Source organism: Narcine bancroftii, chromosome 3 (assembly GCF_036971445.1).
Source record: "Narcine bancroftii isolate sNarBan1 chromosome 3, sNarBan1.hap1, whole genome shotgun sequence".
Lineage (NCBI taxonomy): Eukaryota > Metazoa > Chordata > Chondrichthyes > Torpediniformes > Narcinidae > Narcine > Narcine bancroftii.
In genome coordinates, this window is record NC_091471.1 from 162,030,021 (window position 1) to 162,047,554 (window position 17,534).

General features: G+C 41.7%; 1 protein-coding gene across 9 annotated transcripts in view; it reads right to left on the minus strand.

Annotated features, from left to right (window-relative positions):
- The window catches only part of pdlim5a (PDZ and LIM domain 5a), a 270,064-nt gene that overhangs the window by 65,734 nt on the left and 186,796 nt on the right, over window positions 1-17,534 (minus strand). For all 9 annotated transcript variants that reach the window (XM_069925683.1, XM_069925688.1, XM_069925686.1 and 6 more), the window contains one exon: window positions 12,769-12,805. In XM_069925683.1, the coding sequence (XP_069781784.1) occupies window positions 12,769-12,805 (37 nt within the window). The remainder of the gene's footprint in view (window positions 1-12,768; window positions 12,806-17,534) is intronic.

Below are 17,534 nucleotides of genomic sequence, written 5' to 3' on the forward strand. Positions count from 1 at the left end.
GTCAGCATAGCGGTTAGGCCGTTAGCACAACGCTGTTACGACACCAATGTCCCGAGTTTGAATCCAGCACCATCTGCAAGGAGTTTGTGCATTTCCTTGTGTCTGCGTGGGTTTCCTCTGCATACGCTGGTTTCCTCCCACCCTTCAAAACGTGCATGGGTTGTAGGTCAATTGGGTGTAATTGGGCGGCACGGAAGGGTCCATTACTGCGCTATATGTCTATATTTTTAAAAAATCAGTTGCCTGCCTCTTGCCTCTAGGGCGTGACCATTTCCTTACAACTTTAGTCTATCACTCCCTCTCTCTCCCAAATGATCCGGAGTTCATTCAGCTCCATTTCCCTAACACGGTCTTTCAGATGCTGGAGCTCTTGCAGGTGTAGTCATCAGCGACACTTTTGCTGTCCCAGATTTCCCATACCATTTGAGCAAACCACTGCCCAAGCTGCCATCTCCACTACCTACTCTGGGTTACTATGGAAAGATCCTACCTGACCTTACATACACCTGTAGCACATCCTCAGTCTCTCCTCATCAAAGCCTCTCACATTGGCCGCTCAACAATGGCCGGTCCTTTGGAGCTTCCCTTTTTATTTGCTGCTGGTTCTACCTGCATAACTTATTAAGTAGATAAGTTTATCTCTTTATTTTGTTATTTTTCCTCTACCAGCTGGATGAATTGACCCCTTTGAATAGCACACAAACAAAAGTTTTTAAACTGTGTTTTTATACATGTGACAATTCAATTAATACTGATGTAACATGATGACCCAGTTCCTGTACTCAGTGCCCTGATTGATGAAGGCAAATGCACCATATGACTTCTTTAAGGGTTGGGTTGGAGGTGGCAATTTTTGCTTATAGTGAATCTTTAGACTAAAGGAAATTTTGCATAAAATTGTGGTATATGCTTTGTCTTGTGTCTCATTTAAATACAAATTACTTTTGTCAGTCGGAATTTAGAATACTATACCCACGTGGTATATGCATGTGAGTGTTATACGAAAACATTTTTACACAATTTATGATTTTCTGTGCATTATATGAATGAAAATACTGTAATTTCTTGAACACAGTGTCACAGGTGGATAGAGTTGTAAAAAGAGCTTTTGGCATATTGCCTTTCATAAATCAAAGTACTGAGAACAGGAATTGGGATGTTATGTTAAAGTTGCATAAGACACTGGTGAGGCCAAATTTGGAGGATTGTGTGCAGTTTTGGTCACCTAACTACAGGAAAAATATCAATAAGATAGAAGGAGTGCAGAGAAGATTTGCTAGGATGTTGCATGGACTTCAGGAACTGAGTTACAGGACTTTATTCCCTGAAGCAGTGAAGGATGAGGGAAGATTTGATAGAGGTATTTAAAATTATGAGGGGGATAAACAGAGTTAATATAGGCTGGCTTTTTCCACTAAAGGCAGGTGAGATACAAACCAGAGGACATGGGTTAAGGGTGAAAGGGGAAAAGTTTAGGGCGAACCTGAGGTGGATCTTCTTCACACAGTGTGGTGGGGGGTGTGGAATGAGCTGCCAGCTGAAGTGGTGAATGCAGGCTCAATTTTAACATTTAAGAAGAATTTGGACCGGTACATGGATGAGAGAGAAATGGAGGGCTATGGACTGGATGCAGGTCAATGGGACTAGTCAGAAAAATGGTTCAGCATAAACTAGAAGGGCCAAAGGGCTGTGCTGTCATATTCTATTGTTCTATTTATTATCTCTTTTCTGTCATCTATTTGTGGTCATTTAAATTTTCACTATCTTACATACCAGTTTGGCTGAAGAAAGTAAGAATTTCAGTGCAACTTTACATTGAACTCATGTATATGACAAAAAAATTCACCTTGAACATTATTTATGATATCTGCCTAATTGCCTTTTGCGAACCAGCTGCTAAGTCACTCAGGTCCCTCTGCATTTTAGAACTCTACAATCCTTCACAATTTTCCAAGATTCAAAATTATATTATTGTCATGTAATGAAATAGAAAATGTGATATTATGCAAAATTTCCTTTAGTCTAAAGATTCACTATAAGCAAAAATTTCACATAGAACCAGAGAAAAAGAAGCAAAAGAGAGTACCCCCCCCCCCCAAGAGTTACTGAATGTCCATAGCTTTGCCTCCAATGCTCCTGCAGTCACACAACCTTCTGTCGAAACAATGAGCATCCCGAGCTCCAGATGCACACCTCTGACACAATTAGGAAGCCTCCTGCACTCTCACGCATCCTGGTTATGATACCTGGTACCCCTTCAGCCAGTTGCGAGCCAGCCTCCAGCAGTCCGCAGCCTGGTGCGAGTCCCTTGACCGCAGTATGATCTGAGATTTCCCCCTTTAATAGGTAGGGCACTACTCTCTGTTCAGGGAAAACTCACTACGAGATATCCACAATGCACCTCATTCAATCTTTTAGATTTACAAAATTTCACTTTGCATCTCTTTTGTAAATCGCAGAAAAATAATTATTAAATGAAAACCTACACAATAACCCTAACCCTGTGCACACAACTTCTGGCCCACTCCCCCAACTTCTAAATTTAGATAGACAGCACATAACAGACCATTTTGGCCCATGAGTCTGTGCCGCCCAATTTACACCCCATTAAACTACACCCCCAGTATGTTTTGAATGGTGGGAGGAAACTGGAGCCCGCGGGGAAAACACATGCAGACACGGAGAGAACGTACAAACTCTTTACAAACAGTGCAGGATTTTAATCCTGGTCCCAATCACAGGCACTGTAAAGGTGTTGCGCTAACTGCTTTGCCAACCGTGCCACCCAATGCCTGGAAGTGTTTTGGGATGTCCCATGATTGTTGAAATATAATCACACCTCTCCATTTTGGTATGGAGAGACAGAATTAGAAGAAGGTTCCAACACTGCTGCTGTTCACCAAAATCAGAGAGCACTGAAAGAGGCCCTTGAGCCCACATAATCCATGCTGACCATTTATACTCATAACCATTTCATTTTTCCCATCAATTGCCCCCAGAGTCAACCACTCACTCACACAACAGGGGAAATCCCCAGTGGCCAATTAATCCACTAACCTGCATGTCTTTGGGAAGTAGGGGGAAGCTGGAGCACCACCAGGGGGAAACACCCAGTCACAGGGAGAATGTGCAAACTCCACACTGACAACACCAGGGGTTAGAGCTGCACCAGCAATAGATGGGGTATGAACCTGAAGTGAGGGCAGCTCAACTCTATTGATGACGAGTTTGTTTGTACAATGTGCATATGTGCTAAAATTCTTACTTGCTATGGCTGAAAAGGTTCTTGTGAAAGAAAAATATGATAGAAAATGAACTGAATTAAATTAGAAGAGTCAATTAATACACAAAATAGATAATGAATATGCAGTTACCTCAGTGCAAAAAATGTGACTTGTGATTGTGCAGGCAGTCTTTTTGTGCTGTCAGAGAAGACTGTGATTACTGTACCCACTATGGTGTTAAATTATTAATAAATTACTATTATTAAATTGCTAAACTATCCCTCTGCTCCATTTATCCACCAAGAATCTTGAGCCTCTGAATGAACTGTCATTGAGAGGCAAGCTGTCTTGCAGTTTTGTCCTGTTGGTTAGGGTATTACACACTCAGTGTGATGGTGAGATGTTGCAGTGAAATCACACGCAAGACTCATTCTCTCTCATTTTACCTGTACCCTGTTTCTCCGTTTTCAGCCTTGTTATCCCTAAGGGTAACAGACAAGGGCAATATGAAAAACTTGGCAAAAAAAAACCCAATGTCCCACTGCATCTGTGTTTACGGAGGACTGTGCAGGGAATCCACTAATTATATCAGCCCAAGGGATCAAGACTGGAGATTTTAACACAGTTTGTCTGAAATGTTATGTGTACTATCATGAAGATGAAAAAACACAGACAGATATGTTCACAGATAATACCACAGCTGAATGGTCCTATTGCATGAGCAGCTAAACACTTGATCATGGATGCAATCACAAGTTTGAATCTCGGCAGGGTAGCTGACGAAACTTAAATTTGAATAATTCAATTAATCCAGGAAAGAATGGCCTCAATAATTGGGACTCTGAAACGGAGAACTGTCACAGAAACACTTTCAGCTCACCACTGTCCTTCGGAAATGATATCTGCAGTCCTTACCTGATCTACATGCAACTCCAGACCCTGTAATTAGGTTCATTCTTGCTTGCCCTCATAGATCAGACAATTCGGGATGGCCAATAAATTGATGGATACGCTCATATCCAGCGACTGTGTCAAAGAACTATTTATTGATTATTCACTAGATAACTTCAAGCAACTAATTTATATCTTTTACTAAGGCTGAAGTGAGTATATCTACTCCCTTCTGTTGTTATCAGGTGAGGATCAAGTGTGGATATATATCTACTGTAAGATGCACCCTACTGTTGCTACAAGGTGAGAATCAAAACCACCTGAACCAAATCCAGAGATCCTGCTAATCAAAATATATGGTCCCACCGTGGTATTTACCCAAGAGTGTAAATTAAGCAGAGTACAGGAATGCTTATGTGAATTCAGAATGGAAATTGGGTTTTAAAAGCATGTCTGTTGCTTCCAAATCAGTTCTGGATTCAAATCCTACCCCAATTGTTGTGCAGCAGGCAGACACATTGATAAATTCTCTCTGAAAACTTCTGACAGTTCACAGTTTACTGCCTCTCTGATTGACATAGTGAAATAGGAATGAGGAGCCATCTACTTAACAACTAGAGATGGGATGAAATGTGGCAACAAGCAGACCATCTAGGACCAGTGCCCCGTGGTACCTTTGGTTGTGACAAAATTCTATAGGACGCCCCTTTCAAGCTTTGCAGATTCTACATGCAGAGCCTTGCAAATGTCCTCGAAAGAAAAAATTAACAAGGACAGCATTTATTGCCTTGTTCCTTAAGAAGGTTCCAGAAGCTGCCTTCTGAAAGTGCCGCAGTCTTTCTGGTTAAGGGGCTCCTATGCTGTTGGTGTGGAAGGAATTCCTGGATTTAGATCCCAGCAATAGATCAATCCCAACTTAAAATCTTTGATCGATTTTTGTAAACCAAATAAGGCATTGATAAGTGGGTCTATTTTTATGTTGTAAATACAACATTCCTCACAAAATATTTTGAGGTACAGATTATACACGAGGTTCGAGAACTTGACCAAAATACACAAGACAATCAAGCAAAACATTTGTAGTTGATGTGTGTTTATTAAAATATAACTTCTAACCACAACCAGCATATATAGACGAGTACCTATTTAGTATATAATACAAATATATTACAGGCTAAACACAAACTTGAGGCATTAGCCAATACTTATGACACCTTGAAGCTTTTTGCTCTTTAAAAGACAATCACTGTTCCATCTAAAGGTGCTCAAAATGTAATACCAGAACTACTTTGATGTTTCCCTCTGCAACAGAATTTGTCATGGACCCACCTCTGAAATGACAGTCTGCTGCACTCCAGTCCTATTTTCCAAGTCAACTCCAGATGCAGAGGTTTGTGCAGCTAGCGATTAAGGAGGGGTGGGGAAGGGTCAGAAAGAAAACCAACCACCATCCCCAATCTGTGTGATAACCCCCAACCCCCCCCTCCCAAAAAATAACTGGCAAGATCTCACTTCAAACGTACTTCTCCCATGCCCACATCTTTCCAAACCCATCTTGGGGAGTTTCACCAAGTTGAAGACGCATGATAAAACTTGTTTCTGTTCTACAAGGCCTGCACCAAACAATGCTGACTAGGAAACTTGCAACACTACCTTTTTGCAAATGAGGTGGAATTTTAAAAGGAACAGGAAGGTAAAACAGGGAGAAAAAGAAGAAAATTAGAAGTGAGATCCAAAAGAAAGTAAGTACAGGCTGGCAGGTAGAAATATTTCCGCAGCTCGCTCTTCAGGGGGGTTTGAGTTAATTTACATTCAGAACTCGAGCAGAAACACCATGGTGCCAGTTACGCAGCTCTGCATATTTTGGGGTGTATCGAATAGTTGTGACTTTTGGCCTGTGAAAGAAAATAGAAGTGACAGAAAGAGATTAAAAAACTTCTGAGGGCAGGACACAGGAAGGTATTCCATTTACAGGGGTGATAAACCTGGTCCCACTCTCTGCAGGTTTGGAATCTGACTTAAGCCCCTTTCACATTTGCATCCCACTAAATTGGCCATTCAGTGTCCTGGGATAGGAATGGGGATTTGGCCTTTCAAACTAAACCACTCATAACTGGGACACTGAACGTTTTCACACTTGCAAGGGGCTATCCCTGGCATTTGCTCCGTTCTACCTTTAATCGGAAGTGTCTCCGTGACGTGGCATGCAAAAGAGTGAAGTGATTGCTCCTTTCACATTTGTCTGATCTCAACGCTGGCATCTGCAGATGCCTGGGATTGTACTAGGGGTTGAGGCCGGCAATCCCTGGTGTGAGATGACATCATCTGATGCCGGCGTTGAGGAGAATTTGCTTTCACACTTGCCACTTTAAAGGCCGATTGTTGTTTGATTCCTGGGATCACTGGCAACTGTGAAAGGGGCTTATGTTGGAGTTCAATTTAAAATTCTTATCCCTCACTGTAAACCCTCATACTGAGTATATGCATGAGTGTGCAGTTTGCATATACAGAAGGGAGAGAGAAAGAGACAGTAAGTGCCAGGAGTAGTGGTGGAAACAGATACTCTAGTAGCATTCAAGGGGCTTCCAGACAGACATTTGAACATGAAGGGGGACAGAGGGATACTTGGCATCATGTTCTATGCAGACATGTGCACCAAAAGGCCTTTTCCTGTGCTGTAGTGTTCTGTGTTAAAAGGTGGATGTGAAAATTTCACCTGCCCCTTCATCCCTCCCTCTGTCTGCTCCCCACTTCAATCCCTTGCTTCCCATCATCTCTGCATCAAAGCTTATTAACCAAGCATAATTTCCCTCTCTAAAGCACCAGCAAGGATATTAACCTGTAACTTTACAGCGTTCCTGACCAGCTCCTCCTCCTCTGAGACAAGCTGTCACCAAGATGTTTGTAAATTAATTTAATTTTTGTAATTTTTTAAATTTAGAGATATCACACGGTAACAGGCTCTTCCAGTCCATGTTCCCATGCTGCCCAAATATACTAATGAAGCTGCAAACCCTATACATTTTTGGACTTTGTACATTGTGTTGTGATATTTAGTTGCAGTCTGAACTTCAGGGGTTAAATTAACCCTAATCCTTAGTATGAGCATCCGCCTGCCCACCATTATAGTATTTCTGACTTAGCTGGCAAGAGGGATAAGTGTCCAACTGACATCTGGAGCTATCCTAATTCTTTCATTAGCTTTGGTGTACACTTGACTTTCACAAAATTGGGCAATGGTTACATTCCCTGTCTTTTAACCCAGGAGTCAGAGAACCACCACTACAGTACTTTTGGGCAGGGCATTCCAAGATTCAGACCCAACATTGATGAAGGAAGGGGCAGGCGACATATTTCCAAGTCAGTGTGGTCTGTGATTTGGGGAGGGGGAACCCAGAAGGTGGTGGTGTTCCCTTGGCAGCAGAGGTTGTGAACATAGAATGTGACACCAGAGTAGATGGTGTGCGTAACTGGAATACATGTTACAGATGGAACATGCTGTAGTCACTGTGCATCAGCGGTGGAGGGAGTGAACATTCAGGGTGAAGAATGGGCTGCTTTGTCCTGGATGGTATCAAGTTCCATGAGTCTTGAAGCTCCTCTCATCCAGGTGAGTGGAGAGTCTTCCTTCACACGCCTTATGCATTGTAGATGGGGAGCCCGAAGGGGACCAACTTCGCAGGGCCTGTTCTTCTGGGTGCAGTGTTTATATGGTTGAGCCCGCTTAATGGTGATCACCAAGAATATTGGTTATAGAACACCTGGCAGTGATACTGTCAAGAACAGATGGTTAGGCTCTCTCACGTTAGAGAAAGCCATTGCTTGGCCGCAAGTTTAATTGCCCAATTCCAATAGGATGAAAGATTTTGCTATGGTCACCAATGGATAACAGCACCAGGTAGGGTCTACTTTGCATTTTCCCACAGTGAAGAGTCTGAGGCCACTTAAACACCACCCTCCTCTCTGTTGCTTGGTTTCTTGTATCAAAATCATACCTCTGGCCCAGAGACCGATGGCCATGGCTTTCAATGGATTGCCATTGAGTGTCAATCAAATGTTTGGACATTCTGACAATAAGTTAAAGGAGCATTCAGCCCCCTCCCTCCCCACCCCCACTCTATTGTGCACACTGCCCTCTTCCCACTGTGTCGTGCAAACAGCCCTAACACTGCTGTATCATTCACAGTCCCAAACCCGCCCCCACTGTATTATGCACATGGTCCCAACCCCACCCCTATTGTATCACGCACAGAGCCACAACCCCAGCCCCACTGTACCATGCACACAGTCCCAAACCCATCCCTCACTGTATCGTGCACATGGTCCCCACCCAACCCCCACGGTGTTGCGCACACAGCCCCAACCCCATTCCTAATGTATCATGCACCCAGCCCCAACCCCACTCTATCATGCACCATTGGCAGTAACAGAGGAAATAAATCCATGCAGAGAAAATGCCATCATCAACAGGCAGTCAATCTTGAGTGGAACAGGTGGGAGATGAATAGAATTAGAGGAAGATACAGAACAGGAGGCGATCCTTCCCATCAGTAAAGTTCATCATTACTAATGTGATACATCAATGCATTGCACCCAGCTGGAATGTGTCATCAAGCCAGTAGCTTTACACACACACAATTAGAATCATCCACAGTAACAGGCCCTTCAGCACATGGCAATCATTATTCCCACATACATTAATACTCTTGCACCAGTAGAAGTACCCAGTCAGGGAACATCACTGCTTGACACAGTAACTGCTCCAACCATGTGTGCAGGTAACTGTTGTGAAATTGGTTCAGGACATCACTCCCTTCCGATGACTTTGTCTATACTTCCCGCTGCCATGGAAAAGCAGCCAAAACATTAAAGGACTCATCTCATTCCAGCCACGCTCCTTCACCACCCCCTCTCGTCAGGGGGAAATGTAAGATCACATACCACCAGATACAAGTCAGTTTCTTCCCTGCCATCATCAAGCTCCTGATCAAACCCCACACCAGTAAAATTCTGTTGCCTCTCCACCATCTGATCTTTTTTTTCCTGTTTCTCTGCACTTGGACTGCTTCTTATTTGAATTATTTACCAGATGCCTTGCTGGAATGCTCATAATACAGCTTCCACTACTCCACCTTGGTACATTTGACAATAAACCTGAACCCATTCACCAGCACTTGGTCTGTAAACTTCAGATGCTTCAAGTGCTTGCCTGGTACTTCATAACTGTCATGAGAATCTCAGGCAGTGTGCTCCAGATCACAACCAAGAGATAAATTCTTCCTCAGGTTTGTCGTAACCTCTCCCCCTCAATACTCTGGTTTAGAGAGATTTGGGCACTAGGGAAAAGTTTCTAGCCATCTATTCTATCTGTGCCCCTTAAATTGTTTGGGTCTTGTATTTCTATGCATGGTGAAAGTCGAGAATAAAACTGTCAGCAACAAGTGGACTGCTCAGCCATGACAATTCCTTCTGCTGTCTACAGAGGACAGCAGTGGTCTGTCACAGAGGTCCCCTTTGTCTTTTGTGGAAAAAACAATCTAAAACATGAATTGGCCAAAGACGATAGAAAAACAGAAAGCTCAGGAAACACAGAGCAGGCAGATCCCATCTGTTGGATGAGCAACTGAGCTTCACAGAGAGGCAGAGTCAGGCAGCACACCATAGGCCCAACTCTCCTATGCTGACAAAGTTGGCATTCTGAGTGAGTCCCATTCACTGCTTATCCTTTCTGTTCAAATGTATTTTGAACCTCAGAATTGTGTAGCTTCTACAGTTTCCTCTGGCAGCTTATTCCAGGTATGACAGACATAGTTGCTCCTCACGTCTGCCCCATGTTAAACCTGTGTTCTCTCATTCTAGAATCATCTATCCTAGGATAAAAGATTGAATATTCAGTTTATTCATGCCCCTCATGATTTTATAAATCTCTAGCGGATCACCCCAAAGCCTTCCACACTCTAGGGAATAAAGACCCAGCCAATCCTACCTCTCCCAATAATTCATCCCCTCCAGTCTCAGCCACAACCTGTTAAATTTCCTCTGCACACCTTCCAATCTACTGACATCCTTGCTATAGCTGGGCAACCAGAAATGCACATATTACTCCAAGTGTGGACCTACCAACACCTTGTACAGCTGAATCAGGAGGTCCCAATTTTTGTACTCAATACCCCACCCCTTGAAAGCAGAACTGTTCTGAAAAAGTCTTCAACTTGAAGACTCTCTCTCTCCGCAGATGCTGCTTGACCTGCTGAGGATTTCCAGCATTTTCTACTTTAAATTTTAGATTTTCATCATCTGCAGGTTGTTTTTTTCCACCCAAAATTAACCAACTGAAGACAATCAAAAGTTCAATAAAGACATGAATCCCAATCAGGTTTGATTAAACAGATCTGGAATGATAGCTAATTTCAATAAGGATGATTGGAAAAATTCCCACTGGATCCACTGTTGTCTTTCAAGGATAGAAACCAGTGACTGAAATGAAAATGCTAGAAATATTCAGTATCCACTTGAAACCATGCATTTCCCAGAAATGGCCTGAGGTCATAACCAGCTACCATCCGTGAGTCCACAATTTGCTGACAATGAGTCGGCATCAGAGACTCAGGATCAGTACCCATGGATTGAAGGGTAGCTAATGTTACCCCACTATTTAAAAAGGGGGGTAGAGAAAAAGCGGGGAACTATAGGCCGGTGAGCCTTACATCAGTAGTGGGCAAAATGATGGAATCCATTATTAAGGATGTAATAGTGGAGCATATGACTAGCAGAGAAGGGATCGGACAGAGTCAACATGGATTTACAAAAGGTAAATCGTGCTTGACAAATCTACTGGAATTCTTTGAAATGGTGGCAGGTAAAATAGATGGGGTGTACCTGGATTTCCAAAAGGCCTTCAATAAGGTCCCACATAAACGACTGGCATGCAAAATCAAGGCTCATGGGATTGGGGGCAAGGTATTGATGTGGATTGAGAACTGGCTGGCAAATAGAAGACAGAGAGTTGAGATAAACGGCTCGTTTTCTGAGTGGCAGGCGGTGACCAGTGGGGTGCCACAGGGATTTGTACTGGGACCCCAGCTATTCACAATTTACATTAATGATCTAGATGAGGGGATTGGATGTAATATCTCCAAATTTCAAGACGACACTAAGCTAGGAGGGATTGTGTGCACTGAAGAGGGGGTCAAAAAGCCCCAATGTGATTTGGATAAATTGGGGAACTGGGCAGATACATGGCAAATGCACTACAATGTGGATAAATGTGAGGTTATCCACTTTGGTAATGCAAATCGGAGGGAAGATTACTATTTGAATGGCAATAGATTGGGAGATGGGGAAGTGCAGAGAGACCGAGGGGTTCTTGTGCACCAGTCACTGAAGGCAAGCATGCAGGTATACCAGGTGGTTAAAAAGGCAAATGGTATGTTGGCCTTCATATCAAGAGGGTTTGAGTATAGGAATAAGGATACCTTACTGCACTGTACAGGGTCTTGGTGAGACCCCACCTGGAGTATTGTGTGCAGTTCTGGTCACCTTATCTGAGGAAGGATGTTCTTGCAATGGAGGGAGTGCAAAGGCGATTCACCAGGCTGATACCTGGAATGGCAGGAATAACTTATGAGGAAAGATTGCGCAATTTGGGATTGTACTCGCTGGAGTTTAGAAGATTGAGAGGGGATCTCATAGAGACATATAAAATTATGGCAGGACTGGACAGAATGGATGCGGAAGGGATGTTTCCAATGGTGGGGGAGTCCAGAACCCGGGGCCATGGTTCAAGGATAATAGGCAAACCATTTAGGACCGAGATGAGGAGGAATTTCTTTACCCAGAGGGTGGTTAATCTGTGGAATTCATTGCCACAGAGGGCAGTAGAGGCAGGTTCACTGAATATATTTAAGAGGGAATTAGATATATTTCTTCAGTACAAGGGAATTAGGGGTTACGGAGAGAAGGCGGGGACAGGTTACTGAACTTTAAGATCAGCCATGATCTCATTGAATGGCGGAGCAGGCTCGAAGGGCCGAATGACCTATTCCTGCTCCTATCTTCTATGTTTCTATGAGATATGGCTTGCATCCCTTACTGATACCAAAGCCTTGAAAGTGGAAATCCAATCAGCTTTTCAAGGGCCAAAAAAACTATGGGCAACAAAAGATCACCTCCTGAAAAGAGAAGTGTCTTCCAGTCAGACCCAATCCTTGAGACCATCTCAATGTGTGACAGGTAGGATCTAGAGAAGTCATACCATTCTATTGCAAAACTCTTGGCCCAAGAAATAAGCAGCTAAATAATTTTAATTCACATTAATAAAAGAGCAGAAAATCTATTCTATACCGAATAAGTCAACCAAGAGCTCATTAATAAGCTGTGGCATCTTTGAGGTGAGTACATTTTAACGAGCCAGCCAAAACAGTTTGATATTCAGCTTTGGATTGGTACCATTTTAAACCAATTTTCTTTGAACATAGCTGATTCCTTCCTGAAAATCTTTCACGGACAGTGGTGTTTCATTGCAATGTGCACTCCCATCAAATCAAGCATATCACATCATTAACAGGCACTCCAGCTGTTAATAAACACACCAGCTTGTATTGGAATAACAAGCCAAACCCAAATTGTGCAAAGAACTTAACCAGGTTCTTACCTTGTCTTCTTGCTGGTCTCACTCACTGATGGTTCCACTGGAAGAGAAGCAAAGAAAAATGTCAGGAACAACAGCCAGATAGAAAATACAATCAACTTATTTAAGAAGCAAACTTTCATTGGTGTGGTTTGATATACATAAGTATACTGATGATATTCGTAAGTATATTATAAATGCAATGAAAGTTCTGCTTGCTGCAGCTTCCCAGGTATGTCGAATACACTAACAATAGGTCAAGTATAAGTTACAAATAAGATACCAAAAAGAGGGGAAAAAATTTAAAAAAAAAGGAAAAAAATATATTAAATATTCACAGTTGGCTAGTAGGGCAAGAAGATGTTTTGTTTCAGTTAGGCAGACAAACCTTTGGTGGTCTTGGAGTAGAGTCATGGTTCGGGTGACATGGGGAGTTCAAGAGTCTGATAGCTTTTGGGGGAAAAAAAAAACTGTTCTTGAATCTAAAGATTGCAGACTTCAGGCTTCTGTACCTTTGGGTTTTTTTTCTTTTTTCTCCTTCCCTCTCCTCTCACAAACACACACCCACCTTTATTCACACTTGCTCATTCACTCACACACGTGCAAGTGCACAGAGACACAATGTTACAGAGCAGGAGGAGGCAATTCAGCTTCTTGCATCTGTTCCACTTAACTCAGTTGAGATTGATTTGTATCCTCTATGTACTTGCTGTTGATGCAGGAACACACATCAGAAAATAGGTTCAGGTGTAGGTGACTTGACCCCTCAAACCTGTCCTACCATTCCACGTGATCATGGATGATCTAAGCTGGTTCTCCAGGTCCCTCAATACATTGCTCTTTCAAATATTTGCACATCTATTGACATCAGGCGGAGAAGTACAAGCTGAGCAATTAGGCCAAAATGAGAGTTTGAAACATTTCTTCTCTGCTTTCAAATGTCTTTTGGCCTCCTTGTCCCCTCATGTTTTCCTACAAACCCAAAAACTCTGCATACCATCGCTGATCTCTCGCCTCTACCCAGTTTCCACTGTTGTACTACTGAGCTGCAATTTCAATGGCCTGGTCTTAACCTCTCAGATACCCTGAAAATGCCCCCTCCCCTCAAATAAAATGTCAGGACCACCTTTTATAGAGCACATCTGGAGCATTTATTGACAATAAATTTATTAGATAATTTTAATATACAATCTATTAAAACTATTCAAGATCTGGTGAATTTCAGGTAGTGGAATTTGACCATTTCAATAAAAATGGGAGAGAGGTTTCACACAAAAGCATTACTTTCTCCCACATCAATGCGAGTAAACTAACAGGTAAAAAGAAAGTGCACATCAGCCAGGATCCAATGGAATGGCAGAACTGGTATACATTGAACAGTACAGCACAAGAACAGGCCCTTCACCCCACATCTGCACCTAACTGGATGCCCAAGTTAAACTAAATCTGCTCCTTGCACATAATGCATATCCCCTTTTCCCTGCATATTAATGTGTCTATCTAGAAACATCTTAAACACTAGCACTGTGTCTGTTTCCACCACTACTCATGGCAGCCAATTCCAGGAGCCTACCATTCCCAGTGTTAAAAAAAAATGTCCCACACATCTTTATATTTGTTTTCCCTCTGCCCTTCCTGCCACCTTAAGTGCATGTTCTCTAATGTGTGACATTTTGACCTCAGGGAAAACAAGTCTGACTGTCTGCCCAATCAGTGCCTCTCATCATTTTACAGCTCTCCAGGTTATCATGAGAACACTTCCACAAAACACCTCAAGGCATTTATTCTATGAAAGTTGTGCATGGATAGAAGACATTGATGTCTCTGCAACCTCTTCTGTTCACTATCAGATGGGCCACACTGATAATTCTTCCTCAAGCCCCATCATGCCAAGCACTGCTGTACCGAAAGGTGCTCAGCCTGCTACTGTTCATGCTGCTGACACATGATGACACTGCCAGATTCATTTCCAACAGAATCAGCAAATTTGTGGCCTCGTAAACTACAACGATGAGTCACTTTACAGAGTGAAGGTTGAAAGTCTTGTAAAATGGTGCAAGAACCACAATCTAAGTCTCAATGTGGACAAGGTAACAAAGGTGATTGTGGACTCGAGGAGGACAAAGGTCAACCATTCTACATTATACATAACGGTTCTGTCATGGAGAGACTGGAGAGCACAAAGTTCCATGGCTGCATACAAGGGTTGAACTATCCTGGACTCACAACATCTTCTCATAAGTCAGGAAAGCTCAGCAGTGCCTACACTTCCTGAGGAAGGCGAGGAGGGCAAGGCTATAGACCCCAATCTTTTTTTAAATAATTTTTTATTTAATACTTCGGCATGAACCATGTCAATTACAATATATACAAGCATTCAGCATTAAAATATATACAGTGACATTGTTCCCCCCTTCCTCCTACCCTCCCCATCCCCTAAAACAGGGGTGTCAAACTCAAATTCAAAGAGGGCCAAAATTAAAAACTTGGACTAAGTCGTGGGCCAAACTAAATATTTATTGAAAATTTTCAACAACATCTGCATGTTTTCTCTTCTTTCAACATATGTAATGTTAAACTTTTTCTTATTAAAATAAATGTTTAATAATAGTTTTGGTTAAACTCTTTCCAGAAGAAGCATTAACAAATGAGAAATAAAATATTCAATAAATAATATTTCTCTATAGCCTTTAAGCTCCTTTTAAATGTTTTTTTTTACACAAGCCAACAAGTCAAAAAAAGAACAACTTGCTTCAATGACAAACAGGTTTGTCTTTTAAAATGATGAACATATAGTCTGTCTCCCACCTGTCTTGAAAGGTCCTGTTTTCTGTCTTTTGTTTGGCCATTTTTCGTAAGGGGTTTATTACATGTGAGTTGGGCGACAGGTAACAGATGCTAATGAAAGTAAAAAGAGGAGGTGGGGGCGATTAGTGGGCTGACGGGCCGGCGCCAATGCATTTGCAAAGCATTCTGGGATTTGTAGTATTAGCTGTGCATGCGCTATACTGGCGCGGCGGCCAGCGGGCCAGCTCTAATACATATTTGATATGATCTTGCAGGCCAAATATAATTACATTACGGGCCAAATTTGGCCTGCGGGCCTGAGTTTGACATGTGTGCCCTAAAAGAAGAAAAATAAATAAACAATAAAAGAACACAAAAGAAAATGAAATGAAAAAGAAATCGTATCACCCAAAATTCCATATTTAATTATTGTCGTACTTGTAACTTATCACTTTAAGAGATGAAGATCTGAAATAGGCGGTTTCTAATATACTCTATGTATGGTTCCCAAATTTGTTCAAATAAAATATATTTGTCTTTTAGATTGAAGGTAATTTTTTTTAAATGGAATAGTAGGTAATTTTTTTAAAAATGGAATATACTTGTTCATTTCTATGTTCCATTGTTGTAATTTTAAGGTTGCCTCCATTTTCCAAGTTATCATTATGCACTTTCTTACTGCTGCGAGTGTAATCACAGTAAATCTTTTTTGAGCCCTGTCTAACTTTAGGCCTAATTTCTTGTCTTTTATAATGTTTAACAGGAAGATTTCTGGATCTTTTGGTATCTTATTTTTTGTAATTCTATTTAAATATTAAGTTTAAATCCTCCCAAAAAGTTTTCACCTTTGTACATGTCCAAATTGTGTGTAATATTGATCCAATTTCTTGTTTACAATGGAAACATCTGTCTGATAGTGTTGGATTCCATTCTTTTAACTTTTGTGATGTCACATATAATCTATGTAGCCAATTGTATTGTATCATACGAAACCGAGTATTTATTGTATTACTCATGGCCCCTGTGCATCGTTCCCCCCATGTTTCGTTCTTTATTCGTATTTTTAAATCTTTTCCCAACCCTGTTTAGGTTGGTACATTGCTTCATCATTTCCCTTGTATTGCAATTTTCTGTACATATTTGTAATAAATATACTTACTATCACAGTTTCTGTAATTAAGTCTTCATAGCAGCTACTCTCAGGTAATCTTAAGCTAGTGCCCAATTTTTCTTTTAAATAAGTTTTCAACTGATAGTATGAAAATATTGTACCATGTGATATTCTGTATTTGTCTTTTAACTGTTCAAATGTTAATAAATTATTTCCCAAAAAGCAATCTTTTATTCATTGTGTGGTAACTGCGAAGTCAGACCTGATGTTGCTTCCAAGGTACAGAAAACAACAACAATTTAAGTAATAATTAACACACAAGAGAAGAAGAATTAAATAAATAAATAAATTGATGATGAGTATGCTGGGTAGTAGTGCTAAAACATGTGCTGTTTCAGTAGTGCAGATAGTTGGGTGGTGGTCAATGAATAATGCCTGAAGCTGAGACATGGGTCTTTCGACAGAATAAAGCATTGAAGCTGTGGACATTTATTCTTTAACAAGCGAATTCACTCTTCCCTGTTCATTGTTCCTTTTCACAAGAAAGATGGCTATGGGAATGTGCTGTAATTTGCTGAACATCTCTCTGTATTTGAATACCACCTCTCCAGTGAGACACACTGTTCTGAGAAATGGCTGGACTCTTGAGTTTAACAACTGGAGATCGTTTTACAATGCAGCTCAAGCCATCATGCAAACCAGCGTCCCCTCCATCGACTCTGTCTGTACCTCCTCCTGTCTTGGGAACATATTAAAGGACCCATCCCACCCTGGCCACGCTTTCTTCCCCTCCGCCTCCCATTGGGCAGAAGATAGGTGAATTTGAAGGGAGAAATTTCCAGATTCAATGAGTTTCTTTCCTGCTGTCATCAGACTCCTGAACGCATCTCAC